Below are 15341 nucleotides of genomic sequence, written 5' to 3' on the forward strand. Positions count from 1 at the left end.
GGGGGGCGGCGGGCGGGGGGCTCCAGGCACCCCTGTGTCGTGAGGAGAAAGGTGTGGGGGCTAGAGGAGGGTGGCAGCCTGCGGGGGGCGGGGACGTGTTTGTGTCCAACAGGATCCCGGCCCGGGGAAGGGAGCTGTGGTCGGGGCGGACAGGCGGGACGGCTGAGGCTGTGGGCTGCACCCGTGATGTTGGACAAGGCCGTGGGCTCTGTCGTTTCCCCCTCCCTGGGGTGGGGTGCCCACTGGAGGTGTGAGCCAGGGCCCGGGGGCTGTTGCCCTCTCCCTTGGTGTGGCGGCCTGTGTGAGCACCGTCCCGAAGGACCGTGCTATTGGCACGGGATTGCTGGCAGGCTTTGCTGCAGTGCTGTTTCTGCGATGAGAGCAGACTCGTGGCCGTAGTTTGGAGTGACTGGGGTCTCTGTTTTCCTCACAGGCTGCACGAAGACGCACAGAGCCTGTTTGAGTAAGACCAGAATGGAAGAATCTAATGGGGACCTTCCCATCCAGAGAGACACCATCCTATCCAAGTTGTGCTGTGATCACATCACCATAACAAACCTGTGAGTCTGTCTGGTATGCTGTAAGGGTCAGTGTGTTTGGCTACTAATGCTGTTAAGGCTAAAACATCTTAAGAACAAAATTTTTCCCTGCCCTCAGACAAGAGAGACCCTGATTCACAGCCTGTGATGAACACTTACACTGTCATCTGAAAACAGCTATTTTAGTCAGTTATGCACTTCAGTGTCTCTTTTGGGTTGTAGTCATTAGTTTTCATGTGTTATAAAGCTAAGCGGAAGAACGTATGATTTTCAGATGATTATTTCTCATTTCGGGGTTACACTGAGGGCAGTGTTTTCAAAAGCAGTCATCAGATCCCTTTTGTCGAAGACAACCAGACTTTACATGGAACATAGCACTTGGTCTGTTGAATTCTTCAGAAGTTTCTCTATGTTTTAATGCCTCATGAAGATCTGGCCCTAACTGTGAATATGGCCTTTCTTTGTAAACAGAACTCTGTAGTATCCGTGGTCTTAGTACTTAGCAGCACTTAGTACTTGCAATGCATAACTATCATTTTTATATTTTCTTAGCTGCATTTAATACTGTTCATTTAGTAATGGTTTAAGATACATTCAAATTACAGTTTTATTTTTTTAAAACCTCTCTTCTATTCTACAGAATAAGGTTGGCGATGTGAATGTGGAGACCAAGTAAATACAGTGGTGCCTGCCTTGTTAGGCTGTGTGTTGTTCTTTTACCAAAAATCCAGGAATATCTGCAGACATGAGTTTGTGTCAGATTTAGAACTCAGTTCTGCAGCTTTGGATGATTCAGGGGGAAGGAATTATTTTTAAAACTCATTTTAAAACTACATTTCCAGTATCTTGATGGAAATGTTTGTTTTGTAGGGTGGAAGTGCTGAGATCTTTGGTGGCTTTAACTGACCCTCAGGAGGGGAAGCTGACTCAGTCTCAAGAGAAAGTGAGTGACTAACAGACTTTCCATGTCTGTTTACTGCATTGTTTCAGAAGAACCTATAATTAGGTAGTTGAGCTTATTCTAATAATATATTAGAACTGTTTCTGTAATTCACATTTTTGTGAGTTGAACTGAAGTGTGTGTTTGCCAACTCTATTTCTGATTGCCCAGCAAGTGGTAGTGTGATCATTAACCACCTCAGTTCTGCAAGGTTCCCTTCAAGCAGGTGGCAGAGTGAATCAGATATTCCAGCCTCTACTGGAAGTCAGGCTTCAGATCGCAGTGTCTTTTTACTGACTGAAGGCCCAGCTCTTGCAGACCCTTGGTTGCACCCTCCCCTTGTTTCTGTGCACAAGCATGGCATGTGCAATTAGTTTTCTTAATCCAGTGAAATTGATTTCTTGAGCTGGCTCGTTTTCTGATTCCAGGAATCTAACAATGACATGAGAGCTTAAACCCAAGGAAGGAGTGTGGCCCTTATATTGTTGTGGCTTCTCTGCCACTGGCCTCGATCAGTGATAGTGGCCTTTATAATATTCAGAACGTGATGATTAGTGGGACAGGAGGTACAGTGGCTAATGCAATAAAGGATCGTAATGGCCAAAAGAAAGTGTGAGAGATTAGGATGTGGTTTTGTGGATCTATACAGTATGACAAATGCAGGGTGTAATCTGGAGAGGTCATTGCTGTTTCTTGGAAGATGTGTAAGGCAGTTGTGGGGTATTCAGATTTGCTCAAAAACTTTATGCTCGTGTTTTAGTAATTGGACCTGCTATAACCTTTAATGAAATTTGGTGTGCAATGCTATTTTTAATTACTTCATATTCTTGTATTGAGTCTTGTGTAAGTCTTTAGTGTGCATTCATTCATTAAATAATGTTTTTATTTCAAGCAAAATTGCTTAGGAATCCCTGAAGTACAGCTGCCTGTTATATTGCAGTAATAATTATTTTGCACAGCACAGAATGATAGTCTCATACTTGGTTCTCATTTCACAGTTGAATTTTTATGCTCCTTTGTATTCTAGGCACTAAACTTGCTGGGCGTTTGGAAAACCATATTTGCAGCTGTTCCTGGGCCTATGTCCAAGACCTCGGTGGAGTGACAGCTTGAAGATGGGAGATCAGGATGCAGGTGAACCCTTTCTGGGGATAGCGGCTAGTGGTGCAACAGACTATGAAGGAGCTCTGCCCTCAGACACAGTGTCGCTCAGCGATTCTGATTCTGATGATTTAGGGTTAGCGGATGAAGCGGAAGTTGATACAATATCTCCTGAGGATCCATCTGTAGATGATGGGGATTACAGATCAGGGGAGACCCTTGACTCTTCAGACAGCAGTCACAGATCTCCTGTCCAGCCATTCCATCTGAGGGGCATGAGTTCTACGTTCTCTCTCCGTAGCCAGAGCATTTTTGATTGCCTGGAAGAGGCGGCCAAGTTGTCTGTGCCCTCGATGCCTGAAGATAATGTTGTTGATGGGAGGTTTAAGCGTCCATTGCCTCCAACCACAGTTTCAGGTAACATGGTTCCAGAAAGCCTGGGAAAGCAAGCCAAACCAGTGCAGGCTCCCAAAACCTCTCCTGCAGTGCCTGACTATGTGGCACACCCAGAGCGCTGGACCAAATACAGCCTAGATGGAGTTTCAGAGACTAGTGACAAGACTAACAGGGCAGTGGCCATGGAATTTCTAGAGGGTTTGAAGAAAAGAGGGGAGGAACAAAGCTCAGCTACCCAAGAAAGCTACACCCCATATTTCAACCAGGACCCTTCCAGCTGTGGAGCTGGGAGGATTGTCTTCACCAAACCAGCAAAAAGGGGTGTTGATGGACTGGAAAAGAAAACATCAGCAGGGGAGGACGATAAGAAACACATGAAAACAGATCTGAAAGGAAAATCTCTTAAGAAGACTGATGACTTGAGGGAGGAAGATAAGGTAGAGCTGGGGCACTTAGGTAGTGGAAGTGGAAAGGCAACAGAGGAGGAGGAGTGCCTGATGGTGGGGGACCTGAATAGAGAAGGTAAGCTTAGTGCAAGGTTTAGTGGTGCAGGTGAAGAGCCATCGGTGGAAACAGTTGGATTCCATTGCAGTAAGAAGAAGAACAGGAAAAATTTCCGACCTAAAGTAGACAATGAAGGGGAGGAGGAAGAGTCCTGAAGGTTGGAGGACATTTGAGACATCCAAGGACTTGTATTGTCTTTGGGTATGTTTGGTTTTTTCTCTGACTTTTTTTTTCTGGTCTGGAAACCACGTGATAGCTTTTTGTCCAACGGTTTGCATCGTAGCCACCAAGAACATTTGATATTGTTAGAAATTAAGCTACCTAAAATACACTCCAGACTTTTTGTTCGTGAGAAGTCTGTGGGCACAGGATAGTTGCACCCTAGCAGGAGAGAATAAGGTGTGCTTTGTTTGCTTGAGCAGCTTCCTGGGACTTGCTCTGGCGCTGAAGTAGCCAAAGAAGAAGATGTGTTAGCTAAAAGGCTGCAAGGTTTCCTACTAACCCCCCAGGTTTAGAGCTGTTCCCAAATCCTGTAGAATCCTGGAACAAAGATGATGAGCTCATTATGTAGAGATTTTTAAACAATGAAAATAAAACCTAGTCTTCCACTAGATGTGATTTCTCGTGGCCCTGTCCCAGGGAGGAAAACTTTTTTTTTTACCTTTTTTTTTTTTTTTTTAAATACATCCTTCTCTCATTGCCGTTGCGAGTGAAAGCACAACGGTGCCCTATCATGAGTTTGGAGGGCCCAGGTGGGAACTGGCAAAACCAGTATTTTTTTAAGGTTGGCTTAATATTTACCTTATTAGTGTTACATGATAAGGATTTCAAAAAACACAATGTTTCCTGTGGAGAGGTACAACTGTGGATACATCCTGGTGAAGACACGCTCAGGATGGCTTCAGCAAAGTCTCACCACATTGAGTGTAGCTCAGAATTCGCAACAGCTTCAGTTGTTACGTTGGGCAGCAGCTTTTCCTCTTACTGGTCTATGATGTGATGATTCTTGGCCTGTATGTCTGTATGTCCTTTCCAGGTGGCACTGCTTCCACGCTGATTCTGTGTGCGGGTTTGGTGGGAATGAGGAATTTATACCAGAACTGTATACTTTTTTGTTCTTTGGGATTCAATAAACTTTCAGTTGTAGCTTGATTTCTTCATCTCTTTGAACCATGCTGATCAATGCAGCTATAGGAGTTTTAACAAATACTCAGTTTATTTGATTTGAGAATTCTCTTGAAAATCTTCTAGAATGTTACTCTAAGCTTACCATCTTGTAACTTCTCCCTCAAGTCTTACATTTTAGATTCTAAAATTCACGTTTTTAACATTTTCAGTCGTTTTACAGTATACAGAGAATCATCTAATGGGATGAATCATCTCATACAATGAATCACATTGTAATGAATGTCAAATATAGTACTTTTTCACACAGAATGTTAATAAATTTTATAAATAAGGTTGAGAGATTCAATTCTTTGAAAGGTTATATGATTTGAAACTCAAATTACTTCAGGTCAGTTTGGACTGACTTTTTTTTTGCCAGTATTCTAAATTAACCAACCCTAGTGTTAGTATTTATAACCGTGTAGTGAAAGACTACTTTAGAATTTGTGATCTTTCTTGCTAGACTGTGCTTGCTCAAACTCTGAAGGATATTTGAGGAAGTTACTTCCTCTGTGGGGGTATCAGCATCTTATCAATAATTGACTGGTAGGCCCAAATCATTTGGGTCTTTGTGTTTGAACAGATGCGTCATTTGGCAGCAGAAGCAGAAAACAGTGTAAGATGAGTAATATTGCTCCATCTTCTGAAATTCACCTTTTAATTTTAAAAGCAGAATGTCTTTTCTCAAAAATGTAGCTCAGTACACACACTGGTTTTATAACTTCTGCTTGCCTAGGGTGAAGAACGGGTAGGACAGTACCAAAATTCCATCACTGTTAATGGGGTCACTGAGGTCTGGGGCACAGCTGAATAAACTGGACAAATGCCTATTTTATGAAGACATCATAACAAGATTATTATCTCTTAATAAAAGACTCATGTTGGAAAGGTATTTTATCAGATCTGACATTTTTTTTTTCCCCGCCTCTGGTAACAGAGAAAGCTTTTGCGCAACCTACGTTTATGTTGCATAGAAGCAGTGTTATATGCATGAGGAAATTAAGTTCAGTTGAAGCTTATCGGTGTAAGAAAGACCACAACCCAATACTTCCCCTTCTGATGCTGTTTATATTATCCCAAAGAAATTGCGCTTTAAAGGACGGTAGTAATATTCATTTTATTGGTGTATCTTTTCATATAAAATTCTAATAAAGCCAGCTAGCTTTTGTATGCTAAAAATGTACATGCCAGTTTAAGTAATGAAAAAAATGACAAACAGTCCAAATTCCTAGTTTGTAGGAAAATTCTTGCTACGCATTCTTGCTTTAAAGTCTCTTAAGTGATCCCCCCCCGACCTTTGAGAGAGAAAAGTAAAATGAAATCAGAAAACCGCTTAGGTGTCGGTGCGGTGTTCCATGTGGCGTGATACATAAAGGCAAAGTCTCCTTTAACAGCAGCAAGCTGACAGCAGCTGGGATCTGGCATTGAAACAAAAAAGCAAGCAGCAGAGAGAGGCTGGGGGTCTGACCGCGGGAGGGTCACCTGCTTTGTGTTTGGAAAGTGACTGCAAGCCACCGCACACTTGAGGACCGCGCGATGAGATTTCCAGTTTCTGGGGAGGAGCCCTCAATAAGGAATACCAACAAAGGAATACCTCACAGAAGCCAGTGTGGGAAGAGAAGATGGTGAGTGCAGTCACTTGAGGGTTGTAAGAACTCCAGGAACAGTTCAGTATCCCGGGCTCTTTCCTGTGGAAACTATTTCTCGATTTCCTTTCTAAGCAACTCAGAAATAGGAACTTGCTTTCTCGGCCAAGGAAGTGGCTTGGTTTTTAGTGCGTAAATGACCACCCTTCCAAAGGGAGTCTCCCTTGAACTGAGAAATGTGAAAATTGGCAATGATGACGATGGATTGAGGGTGTAGTATTTGGAGAACAGAAGGCAGATTGTATTTAGAAAATAAGGTGGTAGAGTCATCCTGGAGGAGAAAGTTTTTAGTGCGATTTGTGGAATGGAGTTTTGGAGAAAGGACCGAGCGATACAGGAGCAGGAGGGAAGAAAGCCCAAGAAACTGAAGGAGGGAGACCAAGAAATCCTCAGTAGTGTCAGTCATTGACAGTGCTTGGCATAAAGGCTTTGAGAGCTGGGCCTTAGGCCTTCATGAGATTAGGATTTTACTTCTACAGTAGTTCAGTAGGACAAAAGGTTTAATCTGAAGAAATGAGAAGAAAATTTAATTATCAATGTATGTGATACCAGTCTGGGACTGATCTGCAGGCTCTTCTCTTTCACTTCTTTCTGGCAAAGGCACTTCTGTGTTGGCATTCATCACACCTAATAAGATTGTAAAAGCCATGTGCTTGTTTAAAAGCCTTAGGACAAGGGGCACATAAATAGTAATTGCTTAAGAAACTTTAAAATGTTAAAAATAATCCACAATAAAAAGATACTGTAGATTCTATTGCTTCGCATTTGCTCAGTAAATGATAAAACCAGGTTTCTTCTTTATTTTTCAGCTATTTAAGTTTCTGATTTTTAATGCAGTTACTGTATTAAAATGTCTGGGGAACGTGCTACAGGATGTTTTTTCTTACTGGAATGTTGATAATGAAGCAATTTACATATGTGTTTTATAAGGTTCTAACAGAGTTAAGTCAAGTGTGAGGTTAGTTCGAGTCTGAGTGACTTGAGGTCTTGTCATGTCACGACTTTGCTGGAGTTTCCAGCTACTTCTTTTTCCCATGTAGTGTATATATATGTTCAGTTTATGGTTTTTGGAGGGCTTTTTGTGTAATACACAGTAATAGGTAGGTATTGAAATAGATCATTAAGAAGAATATACAAAATCTTTATTGTGTTGGATATCCTGTGGTGACTGAGAAATAGTCTGTTTCTGTCTCTAATGTTTTAAACTTCAAACAGTGGAGCCCTGGGACACAGGACAAGATTCTTAACTGACAGAAATAGTTGCAGCTCTGAAGGCAAATGAGCTGTGTTGATTAAAACAAAGTAGGAGGCTTGCTCAATTTTTATTTTCATTTTTAATGATTATTGTTATCCATATTAAATGTTTTGGTAATACTTTGGTAGTACTATCTCATTGACTCAAGAAACCCCCAAGACAATCCTCTCAAGAAACCCTGATGGATACTTATTTAGTATAGATACTTATTTACATGCTTAAAGTTGGGTGAGATCATTCTAACTCACACTATGTGATGGTCCTTTCCCCAACGCTTTTAAATATATTTTGGAAAAAGGTAGTTTTTTCATTCTGAAGGATGAATATTCTGTTCCTTGTTTATATTCCCATTACCTCTAGGTACCTCCTTATGTGGTTTTTTTTCCATCTTTTTTTTTTCCCCCTTGCATTTTTTTAACTAAATTGTTCAGCTGTATTAATTAGCTTTTCCATGATTGTTTTCAATACTTACGTGTATCATTTGGAGCTGTTTGGTTGCACAAGAGGTTGGTTTTGGTTAAAACCTCTGCAATTGAGGAGATAACAGCTGTACAGTAGCACATCTACAAAATAGGTAGTGATTTCTACATCAGCTAATTTTTATAGTATTTTATCCATTCTTAAATTTGCAAGAAAGATAACCTAGGCAGCAGACTGAAGCAGCATCAGAGATGCCACATATATTTATTATTTTTTAAAGAAATAGTTGAACTGTCTTGGAGGAAGATTTGTGTTAAATACCTTCCCTTTTTTGTGAGTATATCGCATTATCTCAAGCTGGCACAAACTTACTAAAGCATTTCTTGTGTGTTCCTGTTGGACCTGTATTTGGTGTCAACATTGTTCATTGAATAGCATGACTTTTTTCAGGAAGCTATAAAATGGATAAGAAAGGGGAGGGAAACTGCAATGGGAGTATTAAGATAAGGAACTTTCAGCGAGGCCAAAATAGCACTGGAGAGTTCTAGGGACAAAGAAAACAATAACAGTTGTGCTACGTAGCACATGGTAATGCTGAGCATTTTCAGACTGTTTAAAAAATGTTTGTTTATATTTCAAGGGTTTGTCATCAAAAGCTGAAGATAGGGTTTCCTTCTATTATTTGTGTTTCACATTTGTATGTTAGACACTTCCCTTCGAGAAGTTGGTATCTGATATCTAAGAAAATTAGAAAAACTGATGTCCGAGGAGATTAGTCTAGGTCGGATCAGACAGAATACAGGTATTTTCAAAGTTGACAGTTTTAAAGAAAAAAAAGTTTGGGAGAAGGAAGAGAATGGAGGGGGAAGGTGAAGCGTTTCCTTCCAGAAGCATCCTTAATGAAGGAAATAAACACTTCTCAAGTGTAGCAAAGAGAGCAAGAAATGCTGTATTGCCGTTTCTGCTTTCTACCGGAGGTCAGAAATCTTTCTTTATGTATGTATATCACCAGAGAGAAGACAATAAGGAAAGTGAAACCATAATACAGATCCATTTCTCCTTCCCTTTATCCCTAAATAGGGTCTGCCAAACCACCATTAAATGAGAGAAACATGGTGAAATCCTAAAGCTGATATAAATGCCTATAAAACTATTACTTACCTGGGCTTCCATAACTTTAAAGCGTTTTTCTTGTTCTTTCAATCCACTAAAATATTTAGACAAATTATCCACCCTGTGGAAACAAAGCAGACGCGCTGAGCAAAAAGGAAAGGCCTCAGAAGAAATCCTAAACCGCAAAAACCATGTAACTTTTTAAAGTCATGGCCCCTCGCTGGCAGTTCTGTGCTGCTGAGACATCCCAGAGCCCCCTAAAAGTTTTGTCCTTTTGAGGTGTTCCTGCAAGTATTTATTGAACAGAGCAGCATTTCTGGAACACTCTCATACACCTGTTGCCCGGGGACTCATAAACTCACACAGATTACAGCAGCCGTTCAGCTTCTAGTGAGGGCCACTTACCCGCAGCTACTGTGGAAATCAATGACAGCAGAAAGGAGCCTTATGTCCAGCTCTGTCCCTCCAGCCACTTTATGTCCTACCTGTACCAAATGTAAACTGATCCTGGTGTGACAACTGAGGCCACAATATTTTCCATCAACACGGGGAAGATAAGCCACTTAAAATTTAAACGTGGTTTCCTTTTTGGAAACTGGCTTGACATTCAAATCTCTTTTTCCATGCAGTCCAAACAGACTGTGTCAAGATCTTCCATATAGAGCCTCTAAATTGTTTTATTGTCCACAAAAAGCAATAATATTGTCCACATGCTTTCTACATCCTCTTCTCCCATCAGTTCCTTATTCTTAGCAGCTGATTCCCCATAGGCTCCTCAAATCCCTCTCTGCCTTGTCCTAACTACTATTCCAAAGTTTCCCTCTAATAGGTTACATTCTATTCAGGTCTGTGTGAAAAAGCTGCTGCTGGATGGGTCTAATGCATTTTGGGATTGGTTCAATGCAAAGTTCAAAGAATCACTTTCTGAGGGTTTCATAAGATTTCAAATACACACTGCTACCACCTAAGAGCAAAGATAAAAAGCCATGGGTTGAGTGGTGTTCATCTGAACCTTTTCCAGTCTCTTTCTGGCTCTGCTATACCTGAAATACTGTGAAGCTAGACTGATTCTTACTTTTCCCCTCCAAGCACTAATTTCATCTACAACATACCATCTTTAAAGCTTTCTGGCTTTAAAGCTAGGAAGAATATAATTGTGCCCTTTGTTTGGAAGCAATTACACACATATTTATTGCTTGATCTCAACAATTGAGCTCTCATTCCTAGGGTTTGTCAGTGATCTGCTTATGAGAATAAAGTTTAAACCAACATAATTCTTCCAAATTATTATGAATTAAGAGTCTATGTAGATTAGAGGTAGAAGAGTATTTTCCAAGAACATACTCAAATATGCTGTTCTGGTCTCCAGCTCTTCTCTGAGTTAGACAGATAGAGGTTTGTTTTGAAAGACAGCTCAGGAAGAAAACAGCACAAGAACATTTCCATGCAACTGTCTTATTATGATAACTTTCACACCCATTGTGCCTCTCTCTATTTGAAGTCAGTTTTATCATAAAAGGAAACAGCTAAAACAGGTGTTAAAAGCTTCTTTAAAGAATGCTTTGCTGTCTGGCTTTCAGTATTGCCTTAGATGTTTCTGTTTTCCCTGCATATAACTACTTTGTGTCTCACTTAAAGGACTAAACCTCTGAATAGTAATTTAGGACTTTTTCTTTAGAATACTAAACCAATTTAAGTGATATTCCTAGTGGGGAGATATTTTAGACAAGTATTTAAATGGAGACTCAGTTAATTAAATACAATTTTAGAGCCAAAATCATTAATTTCTTGTGGAAACTGTAGTCTCATGCCATAAAGCTGTAAATAGTTGTTCTTCTGCATCTGTGGGCTGGGGGTAATTCGAGATATCTCAAACTTCCATTCAAAAGTCTAAGCCGTTCAAAAGTCTAATTCAAAAGTCTATGTTGTATTCCTACAGGGGATTGAAGTACATGCACTGCAGTATAGCAAAGGAACTATTCTACCACCATTTTTTCATGAATATGATTTTCATTAAGCTTGGCTGCAGATTTGGCTGGAGCTTTCAGGTCTGTAATTGTACATACTTCAAGAGTGCCAAAAACTCTTCTAATATTGTAGTGATGTTGGCTTCTCACATTTTTTCATGGACTGCGTATTTCCTAACTGCATTCTAGTTGGACTCTTCATATAAACTCTACAAGCACCTGAATGTTTATCTCATTCAAAGCTGAAGACTTGCAAGATACACTTATTGTGGGTCAGAATAACATACTTATTAGATGTGGCCTTCAGCTTTTCTTCATTGCTTTCTTTCCTTTCTTGTTCAAGTTTTACAAAATAATTTTCTTTTTGCACCAGCTCCCATGTTACGATTTTTTGATCTAGGCCAACTGGAAGATCTCTTTCTGTAGGGGAAAAAAAAAAAAGAATTATATTTTACTCCCTTTTCTCTTATATTAGTAATGGAAGGCTGCTATGCTAAAGAAAAATGAAGTTTTGCCGTTGCAGGCCCTTTGCCATTGCAGGAGTGTCATGTTATGAAAATGCAGTATAAAGTAAGTATTTTCTACTTTTTTTCCTTGTAATGGAAGGCAATAGACCTTTTTGCAGTTGGATATGACTCCTGAGTTTTCTAAAGAACAGCATGGACCAATTTTTGTGGTTCCATTTAAACTCATTTACAACCTTACTGGACTTCTGACATATTTTAACCCCAAAGTATTTAACAAGCAGAGCTTTATGTTCAGATGCACTTTATCACCTAAGCTTCATTATTAGAACAATTACAAATAGGGAGGACAAACTGTGAATAAATCCCTCCACCTTGAGTTATAAAGCCTGTTGTTGTTGTTGTCACGTGTCCCAGCCAACAACAGACCTCAATTTCACAGACATATTTTGAATGTAACATACTAGTTTTGTATCTTCCTAAAGGTTGGTAAAAGGGCACACTTGCGGCATGCTCCAAACACTACTGAATCTATAACCTGAGCAGTCAGGTACTTGCTTTCTTAGGGGAAAAGAGAGTTTTGGTTTTTTTTTTAAGACTCTTCAGCAGTATGCTTTGATAGCCAGAAGGAGTGTGTCTGAAAGGGAGCTTAGTCAAAGGGCTCTGAATTGGTCCAGTCTGACAACAGTTCTGCTCCAAAGCCCATTATCAGCCTGCGCATGAGGAGTAAATAGGCTTGTTATCAGACACTATTAAACTAGATGGGCCAAGTTTGCCATCACTATAGAAAGCCCTCAAATGCCTTCGGTAATTAGCTGAACTTCATCTGCCTTTTTAATTAAAACTTTTAAGGGACCACCATTTCTCTAAGCGTGCTCTCTCTCTCTCCATGTCTCTGTATTGGGAAATTCCACTGATCCTAGTAGATTTTTAGACTTGGTGTATGTTTTTAGGGTTGTCCGTACTTAATAATTACTAAAATTCAGGAGCAAATCAAATAACTATTGATTAAACCTATCCATTGTTATCCTTTCAGAAATCAAATCCCTTTAACCAGTTTTATATTGACACCTTTGTTGTAATAACTATGGTGCATAAAAAAATGCATTGTGGGAAACTGTTTATAGTAGAGGATACATTATAAGCCTTAATTTTTCATTGGTACTCTCCTGGCACTCTTTGTTAAAAATAAATTGTGGCTTTTGGCTTAAAGAAATCTTAATCACTCTTCTGTTTTGCCTATGCAGCATGTCCTAGGAGAGTGTCAGGGTCTCCAGTTGCCAGATGTTTGTTAACAACTCACCCAGATGTTCTTTTTTACGTTCTATTTTGTTGAAGATTCTTCTGAGAACCAGAGTTATGTGGTTGATAATGATAAATGGTGGTGCTAAGGCAGGCCGGCCATGATATTCAACAATCAGTTTGTAGCGCTGAATTTTCCAGAAGATGTCTGCATTGCCCTGAACAACTTGAAAAGTGTAACTGTAATTGGGGAAAAAAAAAAGTATGTAACTGTTTTTACCTCAACAAGCTAAAGCTTATTATTACAAAATTTGGTCCCACATTTACTTTAACAAAGGAACAGTGAGCTCAGCAACTAGTGTTAATTTAATCTAAAGTTTGTGCAAATTCTTAGGTATTAAAATAATTGCAGTCGCAGTCTTCAAAAGTTAAAAAATACATTAGGGTTTTTTTAAAAGAAAGGTAATTCCACTTCACTCAGGCAAGATCAGCAAACATGCCACATCAGTTCTTCAACCGAATGAATCATTATTAGCGGTGTTGACATTAAGCATTTCCCCTATGTGCAGATTATCCACTGTTAAGTCTGCCAAGTTTACAGCTGCTTTGCACCTGCAGACTTGTGCTGCAGCACAGCCTGGGATCCAGACCGTTCTATGAATGTTTAATTGCATTTTTAGCAGTAAAAGAGGCTTCTTTTCTTCTTGTCTTTAATGTGGCTAAAGTAAGGATGATGAGAACTTAAGAACTATATGACCACAGAAGTCTACCTATAAATCCCCAAATAATATTCATTAGGAAAATTACTAGTGTATTCCAAAATGAATAGCCAACAGCAATGTAGTAAATGTGGGCATTCAGTTAAACCTTTGCAACCTCTGCCTTGATACTTACTGAAATCGCTCTTACCTGAACATAGCAATCAGGAGATTCATAAGGAGAACATTTGTGACTAGTAGGAAGATGACCAACAGAAGTATGACGAGCCAGTTGGCATAGCTATTAGGACATGATGGCGAGTTCTCCTGCAGAATCTGCAGTGGATTAAATGTACAGTTCCTGGGATACATTTGTGATGCTGCAAAGGAAGATAGAGAAATAAAAGAATAGTTTTGACAAATCCTACTGCCACATCTATTTCTTAGAGTGGAGACAAAAGCTTTGCATTTTGGTGAGCAAATTCTCTGACTTTCAACAAAGAATGGCAAGAATTACAAATTGTTCCTGAGGTTTGAAGTAATGCATTACATAGCTATTTCAATGCAAATAAAAACTGAATTAGTATCTCTAAACATGTCTTTTTTTAAGAACTAGTGACATGGATGGATGCGTATATTTAGTACCTTTGCTGTTAAGATACAAATCAAGGGCAATTGATTACTAAAATTAGATTTAATCTTGGCTGCATATAAACAGCAGCATAATTTTGTTCTGAATATTTTACAATCATTAAAAGCTTAAACCCAATATTGTGGTAGTATTTTTGTACTGCCCTTGTTGACTACTAGCAGGACCGTAAATACGAGACTCTCTTAACCCTAAAAGGACAGTTCTTTGATTGCTTGAGCTACTGAGCTAATTCTTGTAGTTGAAAGATCATTTATGTGAACTAATATCCAATGTCTTTCATTTTGTGAAAATGTAATCATGTCATGTGCATGAAGAGACATTGCTTTAATGTGCAAGAGGTTTGCAACCCTAGGACAATGCAGACCTCCAGAACTTGACTGCTCATTCAGTGGCAAGATAACTGTTACGCCTGACTTTTTAGTAACGTTCAGCAAAGGGGGGTTGTATTGACAAGGCTGTAACTGGCTTTTTAGTAGCGTTCAGCAAAGGGGGATTGTACTGAAAAGGCTGTATCCTTTTTACACTAGTTTTGAGTTCCCAAAGTCAAACCACCTTTGAGTATTTAGCACTTGTGTTTCCTCACATACTTGGTGTCTTTGCAGTCCTCACGCTGGTACACGTTAGAGGAGAAAACTCAGTAAAAGCTGGGAATGGGGTTCCTCATTCTAAATTTGAACTACTTTGTACATCTGAGCTTGCAGTCAAGGTTAGTAAGAATGGTTCTACTACAGAAGTCTAGAGGTCTAGCCCTGTATCCTGTCTCCAGCTATGAATTAAATCCACAAATTTAGAGTAGCATAATGATATTTACTTTTTTGTTCTCCATTTTTTTCACTAATAATTCTTTTCCCCACTGCCACGAATAATCCCATGATCTTATTGCTTAGAGCACGCAGTTATATCAAAGCTCACCACAGCTGGGACTGCTTTCACCAAGTACATTACCTTATATTTATCTACACTGAATTTCATTTGATGATTTAGCACTCATGAGGGCCCTCTGCAACTCTTAGGTGTCAGCTTTAGTCTTTACTACCCAGTAATGTAGTTTCATCAGCAAATTTTGTCCCCACATTACCCATCTCCTTTTCCATATGTTTCATAAAGATGTTAAACAGAATAAGCCCCAGAGGGCCCCAGGACAAATGACTCCCTTCTGGAAGTTGCCCGTGTAGTTAATTCTTTTTTTCTCTGTCTTTTAACCAGTTATTTATCCAGGTGAAGACACCTTTCGGAG

The 15341-nt window shown here is 39.7% G+C and overlaps 2 protein-coding genes across 3 annotated transcripts in view; one reads left to right on the forward strand and one right to left on the reverse strand.

The window, feature by feature from the left end:
- Positions 1 to 438: 438 nt before the first annotated feature.
- On the forward strand, positions 439 to 5537 carry TSSC4 (tumor suppressing subtransferable candidate 4). Of its 2 annotated transcripts, XM_009288745.2 has the most exons (3): positions 439 to 560; positions 1410 to 1482; positions 2507 to 5537. In XM_009288745.2, the coding sequence occupies exon 3, from the start codon at positions 2595 to 2597 to the stop codon at positions 3633 to 3635; it is 1041 nt and encodes a 346-aa protein (XP_009287020.1). In that variant the 5' UTR covers positions 439 to 560; positions 1410 to 1482; positions 2507 to 2594; the 3' UTR covers positions 3636 to 5537. The 2 variants fall into 2 exon arrangements, with proteins under 2 accessions (XP_009287020.1, XP_009287019.1); XM_009288744.2 differs by lacking the exon at positions 1410 to 1482.
- A 1282-nt stretch (positions 5538 to 6819) lies between these two features.
- TRPM5 (transient receptor potential cation channel subfamily M member 5) overlaps positions 6820 to 15341 on the reverse strand; it is a 40740-nt gene continuing 32218 nt past the window's right edge. The window contains exons 19-24 of the mRNA XM_009288747.1: positions 13664 to 13832; positions 12816 to 12994; positions 11336 to 11468; positions 9130 to 9202; positions 8021 to 8111; positions 6820 to 6920 (exon numbers count right to left, since the gene is read on the reverse strand). Coding sequence (XP_009287022.1) covers positions 6820 to 6920; positions 8021 to 8111; positions 9130 to 9202; positions 11336 to 11468; positions 12816 to 12994; positions 13664 to 13832 — 746 coding nt within the window. The remainder of the gene's footprint in view (positions 6921 to 8020; positions 8112 to 9129; positions 9203 to 11335; positions 11469 to 12815; positions 12995 to 13663; positions 13833 to 15341) is intronic.

The sequence above is a fragment of the Aptenodytes forsteri genome, unplaced genomic scaffold (assembly GCF_000699145.1).
Source record: "Aptenodytes forsteri isolate BGI_AS27 unplaced genomic scaffold, ASM69914v1 Scaffold8, whole genome shotgun sequence".
In the NCBI taxonomy this organism is placed as follows: Eukaryota; Metazoa; Chordata; class Aves; order Sphenisciformes; family Spheniscidae; genus Aptenodytes; species Aptenodytes forsteri.